We start from the raw sequence: 22,102 nt of genomic DNA on the forward strand, positions 1-22,102 counted from the left end.
AACATCATTAGTCATTAAAGTAACGCAAATGAAAACTGCAATGAGATACCACTTCACACTCATTATGATGGCTATCAAAAACACAGATAATCACAAATGTTGGTGAGCACGTGGAGAAAGTAGAAACTTGATACAATGTTGGTGGGAATATAAAATGGTACAGTCATTTTGGATATAGTATGGCAGTTCCTCAAAAGGTTATATAAGAATTACTACATAACCCAGCAATTCTACCCATAAATATATACTCAAAAGAAATCAAAACCTATGTCCACACAAATACTTGTACATGAATGTTCATAGCAGCATTATTCAAAAAGACAAAAGGTAGAAACAATTTACTCTTTGTCCATCAACTGACTGTCCATCAACTGATGAATAGATACATAAAATATGGTATGTCCATACAATGGATTATGATTCAACAATAAAAGAAACAAAGTACTTATCCTTCATACTTGGTACTGATACAATGTGGATGAAACTTGAAAACATTATGCTAAGTGAAAAAGTCATCACAAAAGACCATCTATGGGAAACGGACTTTGGCCCAGTGGTTAGGGCGTCCATCTACCACATGGGAGGTCCGCGGTTCAAACCCTGGGCCTCCTTGACCCGTGTGGAGCTGGCCCATGCGCAGTGCTGATGCGTGCAAGGAGTGCCGTGCTACACAGGGGTGTCCCCTCCGTAGGGGAGCCCCACGCACAAGGAGTGCACCCGTAAGGAGAGCCGCCCAGCACGAAGGAGGGAGCAGCCTGCCGAGGAATGGTGCCACCCACACTTGCCATGCCGCTGACGACAACAGAAGCGGACAAAGAAACAAGACGCAGCGAAAAGACACAGAAAACAGACAACTGGGGGAGGGGAGGGGAATTAAATAAATAAAAATAAAATCTAAAAAAAAAAAAAAAAGACCATCTATGTTGTGATTCCATTTATATGAAATGACCAGAAAAGACAAATCAATAGAGACAGAAAGTAGATTAGTGGTTGGTTGGGAATGGGAGAAAGGAATAACTATGGATAAGGAGTTTCTTTTCGGGGGGCGGGGAAGAAAAAAAGTTCTAAAATTAGATTGATGGTGTAGCTATATAACCTTGTATATAATTTAAATGTATAGATTGTGTAGTATGTGAATTATATTTTTTGAAATAAATCTGTTATAAAATACAAAAAAAAAAAGTGTAAGATCCTTATACTGAAAACCACATAAACATTGCTAAAGAAAAATAAAGGAAGATCTAAAGAAATGGATGGATTATAGTCAAGATAGGAAGACTATGGTTAACATGTCAATTCTTCCTTCAATCAAACTATAGAGTCACTGTAATTCTGATCATAATCCCAGCAGACTTTCTTATAGAAATTTGTAAATTGATTCTACAATATATATGAAAATGTAAAGGATCTGCAATTGCAAAAACAACCTTGAAAAATAAAAGAACAAAAATGAAGGACTTAAACCACTTGACTCCAGCACCTTCTATAAATTCCCAGTCAACAGTGGTTCTGGCATAAGGCCAGGCACACAGATTAATGGAAAGAATAGAGAGTCCAGAAGTAGACTGACACTTAAAGGGGTATTAATTTTTTTTTTTTACAAAGGTGCCCAAAGCAATTTAACAGAGAAAGGAAAATCTTTTCAACAAATGGTGCCAAAAAAAGTGTATGGAAAAATATGAACTTCAAACCCACCTCACACCAAAACCAAAAGTTAATTTAAGATAAACTAGAAAACTAAATTAAAAAAACCCAAACTGTAAAGTTATTGAAGAAAACATAAGAGAACATCTTTGCTAACTGTGGGTATAAAAAGGTTTCTTAGACAAGTCACACTAAGCAATCATCATGAAGAAAAAAATGATAAATTAGCTTTAATCAAAATGTAAAACTACTCATCAAAAGATACTATTAAAAAAATGAACACATAAGCCACTAATGGGAAAAAAATACTCACAAAACATTAATATAACAAAAGGCCTGTAAAGAGAATATAGGAAGAACTCCCCCAATTAATTATCAAATAAAAATTTAATGGCAAAAGACTTGAACAGACACTGCACCAAGGAAGTTATGGCTAACATGCACCTGAAAGCATACACCATTACTCATCAGGAAAATGCAAATTAAAACTGTAATGAGATACCACTACACTCTCATCAAAATGACAAAAGAGACTGACAATATCAAATGTTGACCAAGATATGAGGTTACTGCTACTTTCATGTATTGGTGGTGGGATCATCCTTAAAATGACAGTGTCTTCTCCTTGGGACCTCATGGGGACCCACCTTTTCCACAGGCTCGCCCAATGGGCATTTTCTCAGTTCCGCCTTCATCAAGCATCTGGGTGGAGACCAAGCTCCAGACTTTATCCTCTAAGAACACGGAGGTGATGGCCACACTTTCCCAAGTCTCTGGAGTCAGTAACTGCCGAGGTGCCACCCACTGTGTAGCTCTGCTTTCCCAGAGCAGAAGGACTTATGAGAAACCAAATTACCTGAGCTGATTTTGCCCACCCCAGCCTTTCAGGGAGCTTTGAGAATCCATGGGAGGAGTAACTGTTCAGCAGAGGGCTTCAAACTGGGTTAACAAGAAAGGCTACATAAATAGTCTGAAACTGCCACAGAATGTAAAGCAGTTTTGAGAAATGTTTGACAGTTTCTTCTAATGTTAAACATGTACCCAAATTCACCCAGCAATGCTACTCATAGATATTTACCCAAGCTAAATGGGAACAGACGCCCAGTAAAAGAACTGTACTCAAACGTTCACAGTGGCTTCATTCATTCTTCAGAAGACTGAAAACAACCCAAATGTTTCTCAAGAAGGGAATGGATCAACAATCTGTGGGCTAGTCATTACAATGAAATACTCCTCAGCAATAAAAAGGAAAGGATAAATGATATACACAACAGCATGGGTTTCAGAGTGTTATCCTGAGCAAAATCTGCAAGAAACAAAAGAGCACAGACGGTAGGATTTCATTCATGTGTTCTAAAATAGACAAAAACTATTCTCAAGTTAAAAAAAAAAAAATACCTGAACAGCGGTTGATCAAAAGGATGAGGATTTATTTGGAATGGACGTAAGGGAACTTTCTAGGATTATAAAAAAATATTCAATTTAGAATTTGTGATGAGTATAGGTTACATAATGCATCCACTTATCTAAAATGAGCAGCTATGATTATGCATTTCAATGTAAATTTTATCTTGAGAAAGGCAAAATAATAAAAATATCATAATCATTGAAGGGGAGTTGAAGTGGGTAGAGAAACAATGGAAACGAAAAGATGAGAATATTGTACCTGGGTGATAGGACTCATTAGATAGTCTCTGTTCTTTAGTAAGTCTGAAATTTTTTATAATTAAAAAGTAGAAAGATGGGAAGCGGACTTGGCCCAGTGGTTAGGGCATCCGTCTACCATATGGGAGGTCCACAATTCAAACCCCAGGCCTCCTTGACCCGTGTGGAGCTGGCCCAGGCGCAGTGCTGATGAGTGCAAGGAATGCCATGCCACGCTGGGGTGTCCCCCGCGTAGGGGAACCCCACGCGCAAGGAGTGCACCCCATAAGGAGAGCCGCCCAGTGTGAAAGAAAGTGCAGCCTGCCCAGGAATGGTGCCACACACACGGAGAGCAGACACAATAAGATGACGAAACAAAAAGAAACACAGATTCCTGTGCCGCTGACAACAACAGAAGCAGACAAAGAAGACGCAGCAAATAGACACAGAGAACAGACAACTGGGGAGGGGGGGGAGGGGAGAGAAATAGATAAATAAATCTTTAAAAAAAAAGGATAAATGATATTCATTTAAAAAATAGAAAGAAACAGAGAAGGAAGAATGGAAAGAGAAAGAAGCGGGGGGGAGGGGGCGGAGGAAGGGACATCGGACTTTAATTATAACCGTCGATCTAAACCACAGAAATCAAATACAAAGAAGCAAATATTCTTTCAGGAAGAATACTTGGAATTAATTAAACTGTGCCCATTCCTAAAAATAATCCATTTATTCTTACCAGGAGCTTGGAAAGTGGATGGATTTAGCATTTGAGTGATCAGTTTCTCCCACATATTTGCCTAATCACCCTAGAACAGGGTTTCTCAGCCTCTATATTTTGGGTGCAGGGAGCCATCCTGTGCACTGTGGGCCATAAGCAGCACCCCTGGTCGCTAGACCTCAGATGCCAGTAGTCTCATGTGGTGTGAAAACCACAAATGTCTTCAGACATGGCCAAATGTCCCCCGTGGGCAAAACAGCCCCAGTTGAGAACCACTCTCCTGGAATATGCAATCTTAAGGGGGGGATATCACCCCAAGGAAGTGAAAACTGGCTCTTGGGGGACAAATTCTTAGATAGCACAATGGTTTATGGCCATCCCAAGGGCTACACTTGCACAGATATATACTCCAATAGATGTCTGGTATTAGACAGGGAGAAATTAGGGGATAAGTGTCTAAAAAGGCTCTATGGTACCCCGGGGTTAGGGAGTGGCAGTGAAAATGGGACACACCTGCTTAGAAGGAGATCTGATTCGGCCTTTAAGCAATTGTTCTGTCCACCAATTTAGCATTCTGAAAGCAAGGCTTCCCAGTATTCAATCAGAGCCTTCATTTGGAAAAGAAGATGTAGCAAAGTAAGTGCAGTTGCTTCCCAGAACTTCTGAAATTGTCCTGGAAGCTTGAAATGTAAGAAAATAAAATTTTAGGAAAAAAGCTTTGAGGGACTTTTGCCAAGTTTGCGGATGCCCCTTGAAATGATAGTGAACCTGGAAGTTTTCCTGTTTCATTACAAGAGAAACCACAGAAGTCAAAATGACCTGAGACCGATGACCACCAACTTGTCCTCGTTGAACTGGTGACCACCAACTTGTTCTGGTTGAACCAATGACCAAGAGTCCCATGCCATTTTGTGTAAGTTTTTAAAAGAAGAAGTGGCAATTTTCAAGTTTCCCATCTACAAGCAAAACCCCCTGATAGCAATCTCATTTCATTAAATGATGCAAAGCAAATGAATCTCACCATTTCCCGGCTCTCTTATTTTCTGCTCCTTAATGCAACAGCCTGCCTCTCAGGACCAGTTGGTTTATAATATCACATATTAGTGCTTGATGGAGTTAAACCTGGCTGGTTAGCAAAGATGATATCTTGGGATAATTCATTGATTCATAATTAAAACCCATTTAGATTCCATCAGCAAAAACAATCTCCCTGCAAAGACCCTCTTAGTCTACATGCTCTGTTCTCAATGATTCTGACATCAAAACTACCACTGTGGCTGACCAAGAACTGTCCAATGAATGGCACCTCTGCAATGAAGCTACTAGAGCATTATGAAGTTATTTCTGGCTTTAAACTGATAGTGGAAAAATACACAAAAAGCAATAATTATTATTACCAACATAATGAAAATGCTCTAATAATGGTTGAAGTGATGAATGTACCACTATGTGATCATACCAAATACCAATGATAGTACACTCTGTATGAAATGTATGCTTTATTAACATGTATCAATAAAATTGATTTGCTTAAAATAAACAAACAAATAAAGACAATGATAGGGGAAGAAGTCAATAACGGGAACACAAATCCCATCTGAAGCACCTCAACTCCACATCACAAGATAACAAAGATAAAAAGCAGGTGGTGGAGGGTCGCTGACACGCAGAGCTGAGGAAGGATGAATGTACAGGCCTGCAGAGGGCGGCGCTGGCGAAGAGCAAGCTGATTTGCTTCCTTCCCAACTCTGAGAAGACAGGTTTCATCCTCTGAGGCTCTGGATTTGGGAACAGCAGACAAGTAGAGGGCGAGGCTGAGTCGCCAGCCTGAAAACAGGGAGACTAAGTGAAAGTCTACACAGCGGCCTGTGAGAAGCCAAGGCCCCTTCTGCACAGCTCGCAGAAGGCCAGGTTCACCTGCACCAGGAAGGAGCCTGGAGGAGCCGCCTCTAGCGATCAGAGCCGGCTCAGGGGCAGCCAATGGAAAGCCCAGCTCTCTGCCCCACCCCCTCAGCAAAGCCAGTTAACAGGCTGTGCCCAATTAGCTTCAGTGCTTTCACCTGAGCTCCGGACACACAGCCAAAGATCACCAGTATTTAGAGAAAGTTTCCAACACCAAAGGTAGATACCAAAACGAACAAATAAGGAAAAGGGAAAGAGCAGATGAAATCTGCAAACCAAGAGAGGGAAGCAGTATTGCACCCTGGGGGGAAAACAGGGTGTTATTAATTTTTTTTTAAAAAATCAGGGTCCAAGAAAGTGCTCTTTGAAATTAAAAATATGAAAATCATAATGATAATTCAGCAGAAGGGAAGGTAGACAAAATTAAGAAAATCTCCCAGAGAAAGGAACAAATATGACAAAGAGATAGATGATAAGAAAGAAAGGATTCTAAAAAAAATGAGAGAATCCTGAAGATTCAACATCTGCCTGACAGAAGTTCTGGGAAGAGGGAAAAAAAGAGATACAAAAAAGTACATGACATTCCAGATTAAAAGAACCTACTGTGTGACCAGAAGAATTAATATACGAAAAAAGAATCCCAGTAAAGCACCATTTCACCCAAAATGGTGAAATTTCAGATTACCAGAAACAGAAAAAGGATTTCAAAAGGTTGCAGAGGAAGAAAAAAAAAAAGAAAGTAAACAAAGGAAGTTCTGTCTTGAGATTTCTCTCCAGCACAATGTATAAATTGGCATTCGGCATAGACACGATTATCAGCCCAGGACTCTAAACCCAGCTAGGTATTAGCTACAGCAAGAAACCCAGAGGTGGGCACGGCTGCTGCCTGAAGTCAGCCACCAACCTGTTCTAAAACAGAGAAAGAGAGCAGATGTAAATAGCATCATCAAAGCCTAGAGGCTGGGTGAGATTCTGTGTCTGCCCAGCAGTAAAAAAAAATTGTTAACATTTAAAGAAGTATCTTAAGCAAAAGATAGTAATAGCCTCTGTCAAAAACCTTGTCTAACATAGATTGGACATCAGCCACGCATTTGACAAGACAGCCCTGCAGAAAATGCATTTGTGTAATAGGAAGGGGGTTGGTACATATCTAAAATAAACATGTTTTTAGGGTCTGGCCCCTCATCTCTCTGGACCAGCAGGCTGACAACTTGATGTATTCATGTAAGAGCAACTTCCTTCCCAGGTTCAAATGCAAGAGTAGATACTGAATTGTGCTACAGTCCCCAGGCAACCATTTGCAAGAGCAGCATTAAGGTTTTCCGGTAGTGTTTCATTTCTTACTGCTTTAAAATTTCAAAGCATCTTAAAACTCAGCATCAAGTTTTGGGGAGAACAGAACATGCCCTAAAAAGAAAGAGAGAACCTGACTGACCCTATAAGGATGTAAACAGAGAGCAGATAGGAGCAGACCTTAGGTGAACGCTATTTCATTCACCTCTAAACTCTAAACATGGGGATCTCTGGGAATAAGGAGACAAAACCTCATTACAGCAAGAATTCCTTTAGCCAGGCATTCCGACTCCCCCAGAACAGATACACACTTAAAAGGTGACTTCACAGGGATAAAAAATTAAAAATGGAGATGTGATTCCAAATGGATGTCCTGTCTTAAAGTACCTGGAATGACCAAGGCTTCCCAGGAGAACCCTGAAAGCTACATTGTCACACTTCGTGGGCATTTGAAAAAAGCAGCACACAGTAATGTGCTTTCTCTCAATCTCCCTCCTCACCACTCTAGAGCCAAATCTCTCCCTCTAAAGGTTAAGTGTTCAGTCTAAGTTGATGACCACAAATCTGCTGGCTTACAGAACCAGAAGTGGATTCTCACACAGTACTGGTGGCCAGAAGTCTGAGAACAAGGTGTCGGCAGAGCCCCACACCCTCCAAAGGCTCCAGGGGAGATCCTGCCCAGCCTGCTCAGCTTCTGGGGGCTTAGGCAGCATTGCTCCCACCTCCGCCTTCATCTCCCAGCATTTTCTCCAGGTCTCTATCTCGAGGTGCTCTCTGCCTTGTGGCAGCGTCACTCCAGGCTCCGCCTCCATCTCCACATGGGTCTCCATGGGGCCTTCTACCCCATGACCAAGCGTGTCAAGCTTCCCTCTCCCTTCTCTCACAAGGACATCTGCCCTTGGACTTGGGGCCCACCTGGATATTCCAGGATGATCTCAAGATCCTCAACTTAATTACATCTGCAAATAAGGTCCCATTCACGGGTACCGGGGGTAGGACATGCACATATCTTTTGAGGGGACACTATTCGACTCATTGTAGTCCCCAACAAGCTAGAGGGGAAAATGGGTTGTTTATTTAAGTTCATATAGGCTGTGACTAGTTCATTGTACTTAATCGTTGATAGTACCAAGACACAACAGTGTCAGAGGCTGGTGTGAAGATCAGCTGATTACCTTTGGATGAGCTGCTGTGTCTGTCTGAGCCTCAGAGTCCCTGGGTGCAAAATGGGAACAACCCCCAACCTTACGGGTTGTTGTGCAGTTAAGGATGATTCTCTCTGAGTGGATGGAACCCCCATGATCTTGTTAGGGACAGACCCCAGTCTCCAATGGCTCTGAGAAAAGTGTGCAACAACCACTCCTCAGGCAAGAGCATACAGTTATTCTCTGAGCCAGACACTATTAGGGTGTGTCTTAGGAATTTAGAAAAATAAAATATTAAGGTAACAGGCTTGCCAATAGTAAATAATAACCGAACCTACGGGGATTCAAGGACTTTGGATTAGGAGAGCAGCCTCTCCTCTTCTGAGTGGCCACCTGGGGCTATGGTTCTCCAATTATCCCAAGAAAGACCAGCCTAAATATACAGTCCACAGATAGCAGTGGGCTCTCCAGGGCAAAAGCTGGGTGACTTACTTTTGTGTTCCCAATTCCTGACAAAGTGTCAGTCACCTAAGACACATACTAAACATTTATGGGTTGGATGAAGATATGAACCAAAATACTCTAGAACCTTCAGCTCTGGTAATAAATAATACTATAAAAAACTACTATTTAAAGTCTATTATACATCAGGCATGAGAGTAAATGCTTTACGTACATTGAGAGGATTAAATAAGATAATACACCTAAACATTTTGGCATGGAGGATACTCCAAAAATGTTAACCAATCACCATCATATACTTTAATCCTCATCCTATTCCAATGATGGAGGCATTATTATTCCCAATTTACACAGGAATTGCTGAGACACAGTGAGATTAAGTCACAGAGTCAACACGTGACACAGTCTGGATTTGAACCCTTGTTTGTCACCCTCAAAGACTTTCCACTACACCACATTGCTTCTGGTTCATATTAGAGAGTCTTTGCTGTAAGACTAAGATAAGATATGTACCACCTGACATATCTAAAATCTAAATTCGAATGATAGATTAGACAGACAGATTGATAAATGATAGATACAGATAGAGGACAGATACAATACACTATATGCACATACACACACACATTCTAAATATACCTCTACTTTAATTGAAGGAATAAACTCGAGAGAACACTGAAGTGGAAAACCTCAGGGAATGTGGGCAAATCTCCTTACAGCATTCAAGATCCTGAACTGCACTGCCAAGGAGTGAAGCATCACATGATACCCTCTGCCAAGCTCACAGAAGCAACACATACAATGCTCTGTAAACTTCAGAGCTTTGTCCCAGGCCTATTACACCTGCCGACCCTAAGCCAACACTCCACAGTGGGGAAACCAGAACACTGCTTAGCATTCATGTCCAATACTTTTCTCTCCACCTACAGTTTCAAAGAAAGTGATCAGAAAACATGGCAGGGGGATTAAAGAGTGTTCCCGCCGTGGAACTTACAGGAGGAATGGATGCTGGGGAAGCTTTTGCGGCCCTCGGACACCAGATCGGGGTCACCTGTGCAGTGCATTTCCGAGTTCATCACTCCATCTGGAAAGCAGCGGTAAAAGAAATCGGGACGAGGTCTACAAAAGACACCATGGACATTTTCACTATAAAATGCTGCCATCACAAATGAACCCCAAGCTGACCCCCACCATTCCCTGCTGCCCCAGCCGCTTTGTCAAACCCCCTCTGCTTGCAAAAGAGCTCCCCATGGAGCACTCTAGACACGGTGGTCTTGGGGAAAACCCAGGCTTTGGGGTCGGAATAACCTGAATTGGAACTCCAGTTCTGCCACTTTCTAGTTTTATGACCTTGGCAAGTTCACTTAACTTCACCCAGCCTCAGTTTTCACATCTGTAAAAGGGGAAAATCAATACCAACCCAAAGGTGATTTAGTCTTCCAAATTAAATGAGATGGCTTATAGGAGGCACCGAAGTACAGCACCAATCAAGGAAAAGGGGAGTTCCTACCTCCAGCTATGCTCTGCCAACTCAAGAGGCTGTTTCTAGACTCCAAACCTCCAGGCACTGTCCCTGCATCCTGACTCTGAGTGGCCAATTGCCCATCCTCAAATAGCAGGTCTCCCTTAACCTCAGTGAGAGGACTTGGAAGCCCAATACGGTGACCCTTTTGGCCCCTCCCACCTGGGACATGGGAGAGAAACCTCTAGAGGGAAGTGGGGTGAACACTGGCCCCGACTTGCTCCTTCTGCAGCAGTCCCAGCTAACATACTGGCTACCAGCCATGAGCTAAGCACTTGACAGGCATCATATCATTTGATTCTTAGGACAGACCATCCTGAGGCAGTCGTAGGACTTTCTTCATTTTACAGGTGAGCAAATGAAGGTTTAGGAAGCTCACACTCCTGCCCAAGGTCACGCACAACCAGTAAGTGGCAAAGGCAAGCTCTGAACCCCAGCCATCAGATTCTCGCACCCATGCACTTCACCCCATGCTTCACTGCCTCCTTCAAGTGCAGAATTGCCGCAGATGTGCAGGTGATGGCAATCACTTCACATCTGTGCAAAACACCTACCACGGGCATGACTTTAAGGGTCTGTAAACTCAGCACCCCCTATCTGTGCATATCAGATCACATTTCACAACACAGCTCACTGGTTCTCAAGCTCCAGCATCTATCAGAGGTGTGGTATACTGTCTCTCCCACTCTCTCCCACTTACTGCCCCAGAACCTAAGAAGGGTAAGGCCTGGCCCCAAGCTAACTCTTAAGTAATGCAGAAATACTGCATCATGAACCCATGCTGTACCTGTTTTAGCCATCTTTTGCCCCCTTGGTGCCTGGGAGCATTTTGCACAAAGTATATACTTAATAAATACAGTGGTTCTGAGAGAGGATACAACTTGCCCCAAGGCCAACAGCTACTCAATGCCAAAGGCCCTTTTGACTACCTATCTCCTCGGAGATTGTATCACTACCAGAGCAGGTGGGAAGAAGGCAAGATAAATGGAGAACAGAAATTATTTCCCAGGGGGACTAAGAGAAATACGCCATATGCCAAAGCTCAATTGCCAAGCTATACTTATCCCAAAGAGAACACTAAATAAGCAATCTTATTTATTTATTGGAAATCAGAACTGACAAATAAGTGGGCAAGGACCTGGGAAAGCAGAGGGTGGGACTGGTGATGCCAGCGGCAGTCCTTGGCCCACACGAAGGTATGGTCAGTAGATGCTTCCAGACTACTGATCTCCTGCTTTTCAAATAATGAGTTCATAGTTCAAAGGAGAGGAAAGATCTGTGCTGGCAAAAGAAAGTCCAGAAGGACAATGATTTAAGGAAAAATCAGAAGAGCTCAAATCTGTTTCATCCAGTTTCCTCTAGCTAGAGGCTAGGCAAAGTGACCAAGTAAGGTTCTTATGTAGTTGGCCTTGAGAGTCTAAGCCAGCATTTGTTTCTTTTTGGACTTACCTTCCCACTATTAATTTAATAGTGTTTGTGCAGACTCCATTCAAAGCAAGAGCCAAGGACACCGCTACAAAACAAAACCAACAAACAGAAAATAACTAGCTAGCTCTCAAATCATCATCATCATCACCATCATCACCATTACTATTATATTATAACACTATTTAATTTATGACCTTAGAAATCTGCACCAATACTTTAAAAAACAGAGGGAAGTTTGGATTGCTAGAACAAAATATAATTAGGACAGAACTTTGGAGAATGACTCATAAAATTCCAAGCCCTAAAGAAAAATTTATGTCCCCTCCTTGACTGAAATTTTCAACAACACAGAAGAGTCCATCCGTCATTTTCTGGCCTGATATGAACAGATTTAATATTACAGCTTGTAGAATTTCTTTTACTGGCAGCAAGACACATAACTTTTTGATTTCCTCCCAGCAACCTTCTCAGACATAATTCTATGCAGAGCAGGGAAGTTCCCGCACTTAAGATTATCTCACTGGTGACTCCTCACCCTCCCACAGCTGTCCATTTGTTATCAAACAAATCACCCTCCCACAGCTGTCCATTTGTTATCAAACAAAAAAGTTAAGAGTCCAAAATCCTCACTGAAGGTTTGCCACTTGAAACAGCAGAAGCTTCTGAAATACATTATTTAAAATATCCTGCACAGGGACTTTCTCCAGGCACCCTGGAAGGACTTTGCTAGATGATCCTCCAAAGGGCACAAGTAGCATGAGTTACAGAAACTTCCCTACAAGGACCTCGCACACCTCTTCTGAGGTTTTTCTCAGGAGTGCACAAAAGGAAGAGTCATTACCATCAACATGATGGAAGGTCAAGTGCCTTGCATAAGCAATAAAAACTTATTGCTGCTCTGGTCTACTGCTTTGTTGAATAATAAAGCATGTGAGCTACCGTTTCCCTTTGGCAAATATTAACTGCTCAATACTAGCTGAGATTTATGTAAGAATCTAGTAGTGGAGGGCACTTTCGGGAAGGAGCTGCTAAGAGCAATTCATGGTCCTCAAAAAAACAAAGACGTTGTTCTACATGGGAAATCACTGTGAAATGGCCAACTCAGTCACCAAGGGCACAGGCCACTTCTGGCCACAAAGATGGACAAAATCCACCTGCTTTTAATAAGTAGTTGGAAACAGAGGGAAAGGGAGGGACAAGTTCAAACGAATACTTTTGTCAAAGGGAAACTAATCACCCAAGTGTGGGAGGGGGAACAATTGGCCATATCTGAGTGTGGCAGCAAAGGAGGGATAGGCCACGGCAGGCAGAGTAGAGCGTGAGTCAGCAGCACAGCGCAGCCGCTGAAATACAAGCAGACTACTGGGGTGCAGAGATGGGAACCAAGCGTGGGGGAGCTCAGAAAGACTCCTCTGATTATGCGCTGCACACAGACCTTCCTAAAACGCCAGCTTCCCTTCTCTCTCTCAAGCTGAATGGCCTCCTTTGCAGAAAGAAGGAGCAATTCCCCAGGCCATCTTCCCAGTATTCTCCCAGGGACCATGACAATTAACAGGCTGTGAGACACAGGAACTGACTGCAGCCTTTTCCCACATGGGCTGATCTGGCAGACACGCAGCTGTGTTTTACAGGCAGGGCTGGGTGCATTCTTAGGCTGGTGGTCCGAGCATGGGTGGGCACAGATAAGGTCTTAGGGAGCAAGCATCACTAGCTGAGCTCCCATCGCCCTCCGTAAATTTTGCTGGACTTCCGACAGCTACAGCAACCCAGGACACCACATACCTCCCAAACCTTCTGAACCTGGCTGGCTTTTTATAGCACAGAGCGGATCTGAAAAGTTGCAAGCAGCTGGACTAGAAAACGTGTGGATGTGATGTAACCACCAACATTTCTGGCAACTTCACCTTCTGATCCCAAAGCCTGATGGAGATGGAAAAGGATGGGAAACTGGAGAGAAGATCTTTAGTGTGGATGTCATCTTGGCATTCTGAAAGTGAACTGAGCCGATGAGCATTTTCATCTGAATAGCACCACCTCCTCCAGGGGAGCACTACGGGGCATCGGGAGAGGCCTCTCACCGATACCAGACAGAAGGCTGTGCTGAGATCAGATGCAAGAAAGGCAGGACACGCCGGGAGATGAGTGGCCCCAATCAGGAGTTCCTGTTGCGTACCAATGACCCAGTGGGTCTGGTTCATAAGGGCTGTGTTCACCGCATCTCACAGCTCTGCAGCTTTCAGAGAAGAGTCAGGAAGACAAGCCAGACTGCATCCGTTGAAAAAAATGCAAAGCTGTGTGTCAGAATTAGAAGGTAGAGTTGATCCGCAAATGGTATGTATTGAGGGCACTACTGGTCACAAGCATTCCAGAGGATTAGCAGGCTTTCTGCTGTTATTTTTGTTGTTGTTGGAAATTCAACACTGCAGAATTTCTGGAACAGAGTTCCTTATTATACAGACCTGGCTGTTCTGCAGCCTCTATTTCTAAAAGCCTGATGCCGCATGGGGCAAGTTTCAATCATCTTGCCCAACACCAGACTTAGAAAGGTGGCCATTGTGTACAGGCAGATAAAGGGGAGCACTCGGAGTCCAGGTTTGGAAGCCTGACATAAAGTTTGTGGAAGACACCTGAATACATAAGGGACCTGAGAAGTAAGCCACCTTTACTGAGAAAGTCCTGAATTCCAGATAATACTGGATAACCACACCCAGTTTCCTGTTCTTGGTTTTAAACGACCACATCCCACCCCCAACCTCCAAAGCTTCTTTAAAACAGTGATTTTTTTTAAGTCTCTGCTCAGGGCAGGAGGCTTTTCATCATTTTCACAGGGCAGGCCCTCATTTATTTAGGAAAACAGAACGTCCAATAATTCCACCTTCTGTGTTAACGTATAGGAGGCAGGATATGGCATTCGATTTTGAAATGTCACCCCAAGGGAGATTTAGCTGAGGAGGAAAAGGTCTAGAGAAAGTAACTGTGAGCTACTTACAGCCATAACAGTCCAACTCCAAAAGCTGGCAGTAAATTATAACCATAACAATGTTCATACCCACAGCCACTTTTCTTGGAATTTGACCAGGGGAAAGACTAGAATAAAAAGTGAAGCAAAGGGATTTCTGGGCCAACTAAGAGGGCCCCGAAAGGATGTTTTGAGGCCCATGGTGATATCTGTACACACTGTCAGGCTGCTCAAGCTATGTGTATGTGTGTATGTGTGTGTCGGGGTAGGGGTCGGGGCAGGAAGAACTGATGCTCTTTCAGGAAAAACTCACCTTTCTGCCACCTCCACCACCAAGACACCAAGACACCAAGACCGTGTGACCACAAAACCCCAGAACCACAAATAGGCAGGCTGGGGAATGCACCTGACCCAAGGGTGGGTCTCCCCTATCTGGTCAGAGACTCATGACTTCTGTGTCCAAGCTAGACAAATGAGCAGAGCTGGAGGCTCTGTCTTGGAAGTCTCTGGACCAGGAGACCCCGTGAGTCTCGGTGATGGACACTGGAGCTGAAGGGCCATGCAGATTTGGGGCAGAAGCAACCCCTCCTGAAAACCCAAACCTCATACAAGCCAAAAGTACGAGGCAGCAGAAAGGAGGTTTGGGGAGGAAAATCATGCAGGGAGGCATATTCCAAGGAAAAGAAGACATGAGTCCAGAGGGCAGCCTCCAATCCTAATGGCCCTTTTTCAGTCCCCATGAGGGTCCTCTGGACTTCTTATCTTATTCTTGGATATCTGTGAGGTAGCTTGAAATAGCTATGTAATTAAACCCCTAATTTATTTGAGCTAATCTGGGAGGGATTCTGCTCTCTTCAACTTGACAGAACCTAACTCAAGGCTGGTCATGGAAGAAATGGTCTCAGAGCAGCTTCAGGGCAGAAAGAGCTCCCTCGACTGTTCTGCACACCCATAGCCCTCACTCTTGCCCCCAAGGGGGCGTCCATATTTTGCCACATTTCGTTTCCTCAATGCCCTCAGTTAACAAGCAAGTCCTTTAGTGAGGAATCCCATCCTTCCAGAGTACATTACTTTGCTTAATGGTAAATCCACACCACACCCCAAAAACACAGTCCTGATGAGGTTTTGTGATACTTCTACATAAAGTGCAAAAAAATAATCCTAATTCAGTTTTCCTAATGATCAAAAGCTGAAAACCCAGCCATAGCCTGGTAGACGAGTGTATCTTGAGTGTTAAACAAGCCAACTGGTTTTGGCTATCTTTTAATACTGTCATTTACTTAGCATCTGATTAAAATGTAGATCGTATGAACTGATTCAATCCTATAAATGGCAAACTCTTACCATAGTCAGATGTAGCTTAGCATGAGAGAAGTTATAACAATGGTGTTAAAATCAATGGCAAAGAGTCATACTGTTCTTTACATAATAGCCACTCTTGAACTGCTAAAAACTCCCCCAAACCAAAGATGAATTATGGGGCTTGTTTCCAGCTTCTATTTTGCTTTACACCTGCTTTGGCCTACTTTTGCCTCTGATCAATGGTGATTTGTTGAAAAGTCCGCGGTTGATTTCTGAATTACCCATAAGAGGGGCCTATTAGATACAAATGAGGGAGTGGACAGTCAGTGGTGACCAAGTTTCAAGCTCCCTTTGCTTTACCCTGCCCAGCTTCTGAGCCCGAATAGCACAGATTTATGACACATGAGCCAATGCACACTTTCAGCACAATGGACAGAGGCAGTGGGCTGCCACTGGAGGTCTCAGCATTACCAAGTAAGCACCTTTTGTGCTTTAAGTTCCTCTTGTCTTGTCTCTCCCAAACTTAATCTGACAAAGAGAAAAAAATCAGCTGGCTGCAAATAAGGTTTTCTTTTTCCAGTCTGATGTTCTACTTAAGTTCAGCCCCATCCCCTAAAGCAGGAACTGTGAATACTCTACCTAAGAAGGCTTCCTTAATTTCAGTCTTGTCTGTTCGCCGGATAATTTTCACCACACAAATAACAGCCAAGGGTGTGAGGAAAGAAATTGCCTGGAAGAAATAACAAATAATCCCTTATGAGGACATCAGTTTGCTATCGGAAGAAGGGCTGATTGATAATTAGTTCCAGTTAGCTTCATTTAGATTCACTAGTTGAATGATCCTACTGAATGTCTGACCTCAAACAAGGGAGGATAATTTGTATCTATATTTACACACTACACAGACTTGAAAAACTGAAGGTCTGATTGTGGGTTATAATTGATTTGTAATTGCTGGAAACCACATTTAAAGAGGCGGCTTTTTAAATGAAAAAGAATAGTCTATAATCATGATGACTCATTGTTGCCCCTCACATAGAGCTTTCACATAGAGCAAAGCTGAGGTTAGCCCCCTGCATGAGTCTCTTCTCTGCCCTTCCTCCATTCACTCTCCTCTCCCAAACCCAGAGCACACAGGTACTCAATAAGTGCTTAATGAATTAATCTAGAGGGATTCAGATGCAACCAGAACCCACTACAAAACCTGCTGCGAGGCAGGAACTGTATTAGGTACCATCAGCTACAGGAGACTCTTAAATTCTCCCGAGGGCCCTGTGACCTTCTCAAGCTCAGGAATTAAACATTTAGGCCTGTGGACACACAGCTGGTGAGGAGCAAGGCCATAACTTGGAGACCAGGTTTTCTGTCTTCCATTTCCAGTCTTTATTCCAGCATTCCACAATTGATAAATTGTTTTAAACATGCTAACAAAAAAATAACATTGATATCACTTCCTTACAATAATTTCTCAAGATAACAGTATTAAAGTAGAGTGGATATCTCACAAACCCATAAGCAGCCTAGCAGTTGGAGGTGGAGGTGAGGGGTGAGTTATTCGTGACTAAAACCATTTACACTTCTGGGCATCTTCATCTGTGCTTTACTGTGATGTCACTTCTTGGAGAGGAACTTCCTCATAGGACTCTACCTCTTCATGGTTTATAAGGCAAAGCTAGAAGATAACTGGATACTTTTTGTTTATGAAAACAAAATTCATCCAAATGAGCATGGTCTTTCAAAATAATTTAAGATGCTCTAGACACTTCCTATCATCAGACTTCCAGAGCTCAAAACATCTTAAGGGTTCCTCTTTGGCAACTTTCTTTGGAGACAATTTATGAGACACCAGAAAACCCCTCTCCTTACTTGCTGGTTTCCTTCTCACCACAAATGGGAGTAGCCAGCTTGATGATCCTCCTTATCAGGCATGGCTCTGAATGACTTGGAATGTTTCAAGGTAAAATGAGCAAGCCCTGTCACCATGGAGGGTATTCACAAGAGTGGGACATACGCTCTATGGGCAACTGTCTGGGAGGAGATTCAGAACTGCCCCTGTGGTGGAGCTTCCATGGAGTACACAGAGGATTTCCTCAGGGGCTACTCTAACTGGCAACACACCACTCCAGAGAAACAGCTGCAGCAAGTCAGGAAAAGTTTCCACAAGACCCACAGTGGCTCTCACCTCAGAGTAACTGCAGGGCCTATTAACATGTTGATTCTCTCAACATTTCAACAAGGCTGGGAATCTACATTTTTAAACAAGCATCCCAAATGATACTGGTGATTGAGAAATACTGCTGCAAAGTTTCGATTCACACACTCAGTGTGTAAAGAGGGAGCCCGAACTGTTTCCCCAAACCCAACACCATGCTCCCAGCCAAGCTCCTTGTCCCCTCTCACTTCAGGTTCCACAAATGGACCAGGCCACACACTCCCAAAGAGGAGAAACTGGCTCACTAAACAGCGAATTCCCCCACAATGACCCACCAAAAAGCCAAACCTCAAAGGTGAGAACAACAGAGGCCTGGAGAAGACATTACGAGACAATCCTACTATACACTCTTAAGGTTACACAGAAATAAACCCCAGAAGGAAATAGGATTGGGAAGACTTTGCCTGTGAGTCCCCAAAAGCTGTCAAAGGAAATTCCACAGCAGAAGGGCTCCCACCAAACAGTAGACAGAGACACCATGTGGAAGACCCTGCACTCAAGGCTTGGGTGTCTCCAGGGGAAGTCACTGGAACTGCCCAGCTGGCTCGCAGCTTGTGACTTGGGCGAGGGAGTCTCCCTTAGCCCTCCTCCCAGTCTCAGCTCCCCTGTTCCTCACTGGAGTCCCACCCCACAACCAGACTGGACTTAATTTAACCCAGTTTATGACTTTCCTAGGTAGATTCATAACAGCATCCTTTCCATAACTGACAGCTTCCTGGGCCAATGCTAAGCACCCAGGAGGGCCAGAGGCACCCCAACCTCCTGAGCCTCACAAGCAAGGGGATGCAGTAGTGCCCACACCAGGGCAGCTGCAAGAGAAACACCCATGGGGCATGTGCCTTCCTTTCCTCCTCTCACCCTGGCAGCATTTGGGCGCAGGCTCACTTCTTCCTTCAGCTTGCCCATCTTTTAAAATATATATACATTTTTAACTAAGAGTTTGATTTAAGAGCTGAATCTCAGCAGCCAACACCTATGAAACTTAATTTTCTCCTGGGGCAGGAGAACCTCTGATCTAAGTCAAAGAGGGTGGAGAGAGCATCAGCACCCCAGTTCACTTAGCAAAGCAGATTTAATCTGCTCACACCCATTCCACTTTTCTGGTGGAAGCCTTTGGAAGCTGCTGTTTTGCTGCCCACACCAATGTCATAGATGATGATAGGTATAGAGATACAAGGTGGGGAGTGATTACTTCTACCTCTGAAAGTATAGAGAAAGCAGACAAAAATTGTGCAGCATTATTTTACCTCATATTAACATCTCCACGGTTTAGAAAAATAAGTCAGAAAACTCTGAGGAGAGGGAACAGGCATAGCTCAGTGGTTGAGCACCTGCTTTGCATATACGAGGTCCTGGGTTCAATCCCTGGTACCCCCAAAAAAGAAAAGAAAAAACCCTGGGGAGGAGTCCAGTATGGAAAGACAGTGACGGTTAGCACTTCTCAATAGAGGTCTGAGGGAGACCAGAACAAGTCATTCCAGCCAATCATTCATGCAATCATCCTGCATTCCAGAATGCAGAGAATGTTCCTGAACCTTCTCTGTGCTTGAATTTTCCTCACTTGTTTTGAGTCTGTGCAGCTGAACTGAACAAACCTCAGTTAGAATAAGCAAAGTTATATAACCAGTATGTGTTACATACTGAGAACTTATTAAGAACCATGAGCAGTTCTAGAAACTTTGTATATATTAAGTCATTCACCCCTCACAGACACCCCATGAAAAAGACTCTATTGTTGTCTTTATTTAATGGAAAGGAAACTGAGAAACAGAATCAAGCAACCTGCTGACGGTCACACGGCTAATAACTGGGAAAATGGAGATTTGCACCCAGACTGTTTAAACCAAGATCTACACTCTCAACCACCATGTGAGAGCAGGAAGCATAGATCACAGAGGGCGAAGGCGTTTTCTATGGAACTGGAAGAGGAAGGTACAGAGAGGTTCTTTTCCAGGGACTCAGAAGTCATAGAAATATGAGTGACAGCACAGAGAAGGGTCAGGAACATTCTCTGCATCCTGGAATGCAGGATGATTGCATGAATGACTGGCTGGAAAGACTTGTCCTGATCTCTCTCAGATCTCTATTGATAATCACTAACCATCACTGTCTTTCCATACTGAACTCCTCCCCAGGTTTGGTTTGGTTTTTTAGGAGGTACCAGAAACTGAACCTGGGACCTTGTATATGCCATGGATTGAGCACCTACACTTATTTAATCCTCTAACAACTCTGTTGGTGAACACATTATCCTGACTGCACAGAGAACAAAAACCAAAGCTCAGCAAGATTAAGTGAACCCGCAAGGATACAAAGTTAGTGGGGCCGGGCCTTCTGCAAGCTGGACTTGAAGTACTGAATCTCAGTGATCATTTAGTCCAACAGCCTTATTTTACAGACAGGAAAACTGAGGCCGAAATAGAGCATGTATTTTCTTTTTTTAACAATGGTCTCCCCTACCACAGAAGGCTCCCTCTGAGGGACGAAACAGGGTCCCGTTATGGGACGAGCGGGGTCCCTGTTGCGGGACGAGTGGGGTCCCGTTGTGGGACGAGCGGGGTCCCTGTTAAGGGACGAGTGGGGTCCCATTGTGGGACGAGAGGGGTCCCTGGCGTGGGGAAGAAAGCCTCGTACGGCCGCTGAGGCTTCCCTTGGGGGCTCCAAAGGCGTGGAGGGCGCACGACCCAGGAAGGAGTCGCGGAGACAGGCTGATGGCCTGATGCGGAAGGGGATGCAGATTTATAGGATTGGGGAGTGGTGTGGCGGGTTCTGATTGGCTAGGGCAAATGCTGTTTCCATATAAGGCAATGTTCTGGCATTGGGCTAGTGATTGGCCAGTAGAGTATGTGCTAACTCTTGATAGGCTGACACTGTTACTAAGCTGATAGGTGGTTGTAAGCTGTTGCTGGGCAAACAGCGTACTAAGAGATTAGGTTTAAGGGAGGGGGGAGGTGAAGTGAGAGCTGGGCTAGGCGGGAGATAGGAAGGGGGAGGGCGGTGCCGGCTAGCCGCTAGCAGCAAAGGCCCAGTCAGGCGTGGTCACCTTGTCTAGGCCCAGTGGGCAGAGGCGGTGTCACCTCTTGCCGCACTGTTTGCCACTGAGGCAAGCCAGGTGCCCCTCCTCCCACATCCCTCATCTGTTCGCTCGTTGTCTGCTTGTTGTCTGCTCATTGTCTGTTTGTTTTCTTCTTTTTAGGAGGCATTAGGAACTGAACCCTGGACCTCCCATGTGGGAGGCAGGCACCCAACTGCTTGAGCCACATTCACTCCCTACTCGTTTTTTGTTTGTTTGGTTTTGCTCACTGTCTGCTCATTGTTTGTTCATTGTCTTGCTTGTTGTCTGCTCATTGCATTTTGTTTTGCTTTGCTTGTCTGCTCATAGTTTTTGCTCATTGCCTGCTTATTGGTTTTGCTTGTCGTCTGCTTGTCGTTTGTCTTCTTTAAGGAGGCACTGGGGAACCAAACCCAGGACCTCCCATGTGGAAGGTGGGTGCCCAACCACCTGAGCCACAACCACTCCAGAATGTATTATTAAATACTAATTAATTGTGCTACACAGCACCCACATAATGAGACAATACATACATTTCCTTAAGCAAGGGGTGGGACATGGTGGTTTGCATGATGCTCTTCCACACGCTGGGAAACCAGAGCTCTGTAGAGGAAGATTTGTGGAAAAGATTCAAATAAGGAGAGCTTGGGTTTAAGACTTGGCTTGAGCGTGCATCAGCTCTGTGACCTTTACCTTACTTCTTCACCTCTGAGGCTGTTTCCTTGTCTATAAAAGGTATGATAATAGTACTATCCACAAAAAAGTATTGTTGCTAGGATTAAAATTTACTAATAGCTACCAGATGCTGATTGTGTACTG

General features: G+C 43.9%; 1 protein-coding gene across 1 annotated transcript in view; it reads right to left on the reverse strand.

Annotated features, from left to right (window-relative positions):
* PLPP4 (phospholipid phosphatase 4) overlaps positions 1-22,102 on the reverse strand; it is a 132,457-nt gene that overhangs the window by 59,526 nt on the left and 50,829 nt on the right. The window contains exons 3-5 of the mRNA XM_058299606.2: positions 16,659-16,749; positions 11,780-11,843; positions 9,803-9,927 (exon numbers count right to left, since the gene is read on the reverse strand). Coding sequence (XP_058155589.1) covers positions 9,803-9,927; positions 11,780-11,843; positions 16,659-16,749 — 280 coding nt within the window. The remainder of the gene's footprint in view (positions 1-9,802; positions 9,928-11,779; positions 11,844-16,658; positions 16,750-22,102) is intronic.

Source organism: Dasypus novemcinctus, chromosome 6, assembly GCF_030445035.2.
Source record: "Dasypus novemcinctus isolate mDasNov1 chromosome 6, mDasNov1.1.hap2, whole genome shotgun sequence".
Classification (NCBI taxonomy): Eukaryota; Metazoa; Chordata; class Mammalia; order Cingulata; family Dasypodidae; genus Dasypus; species Dasypus novemcinctus.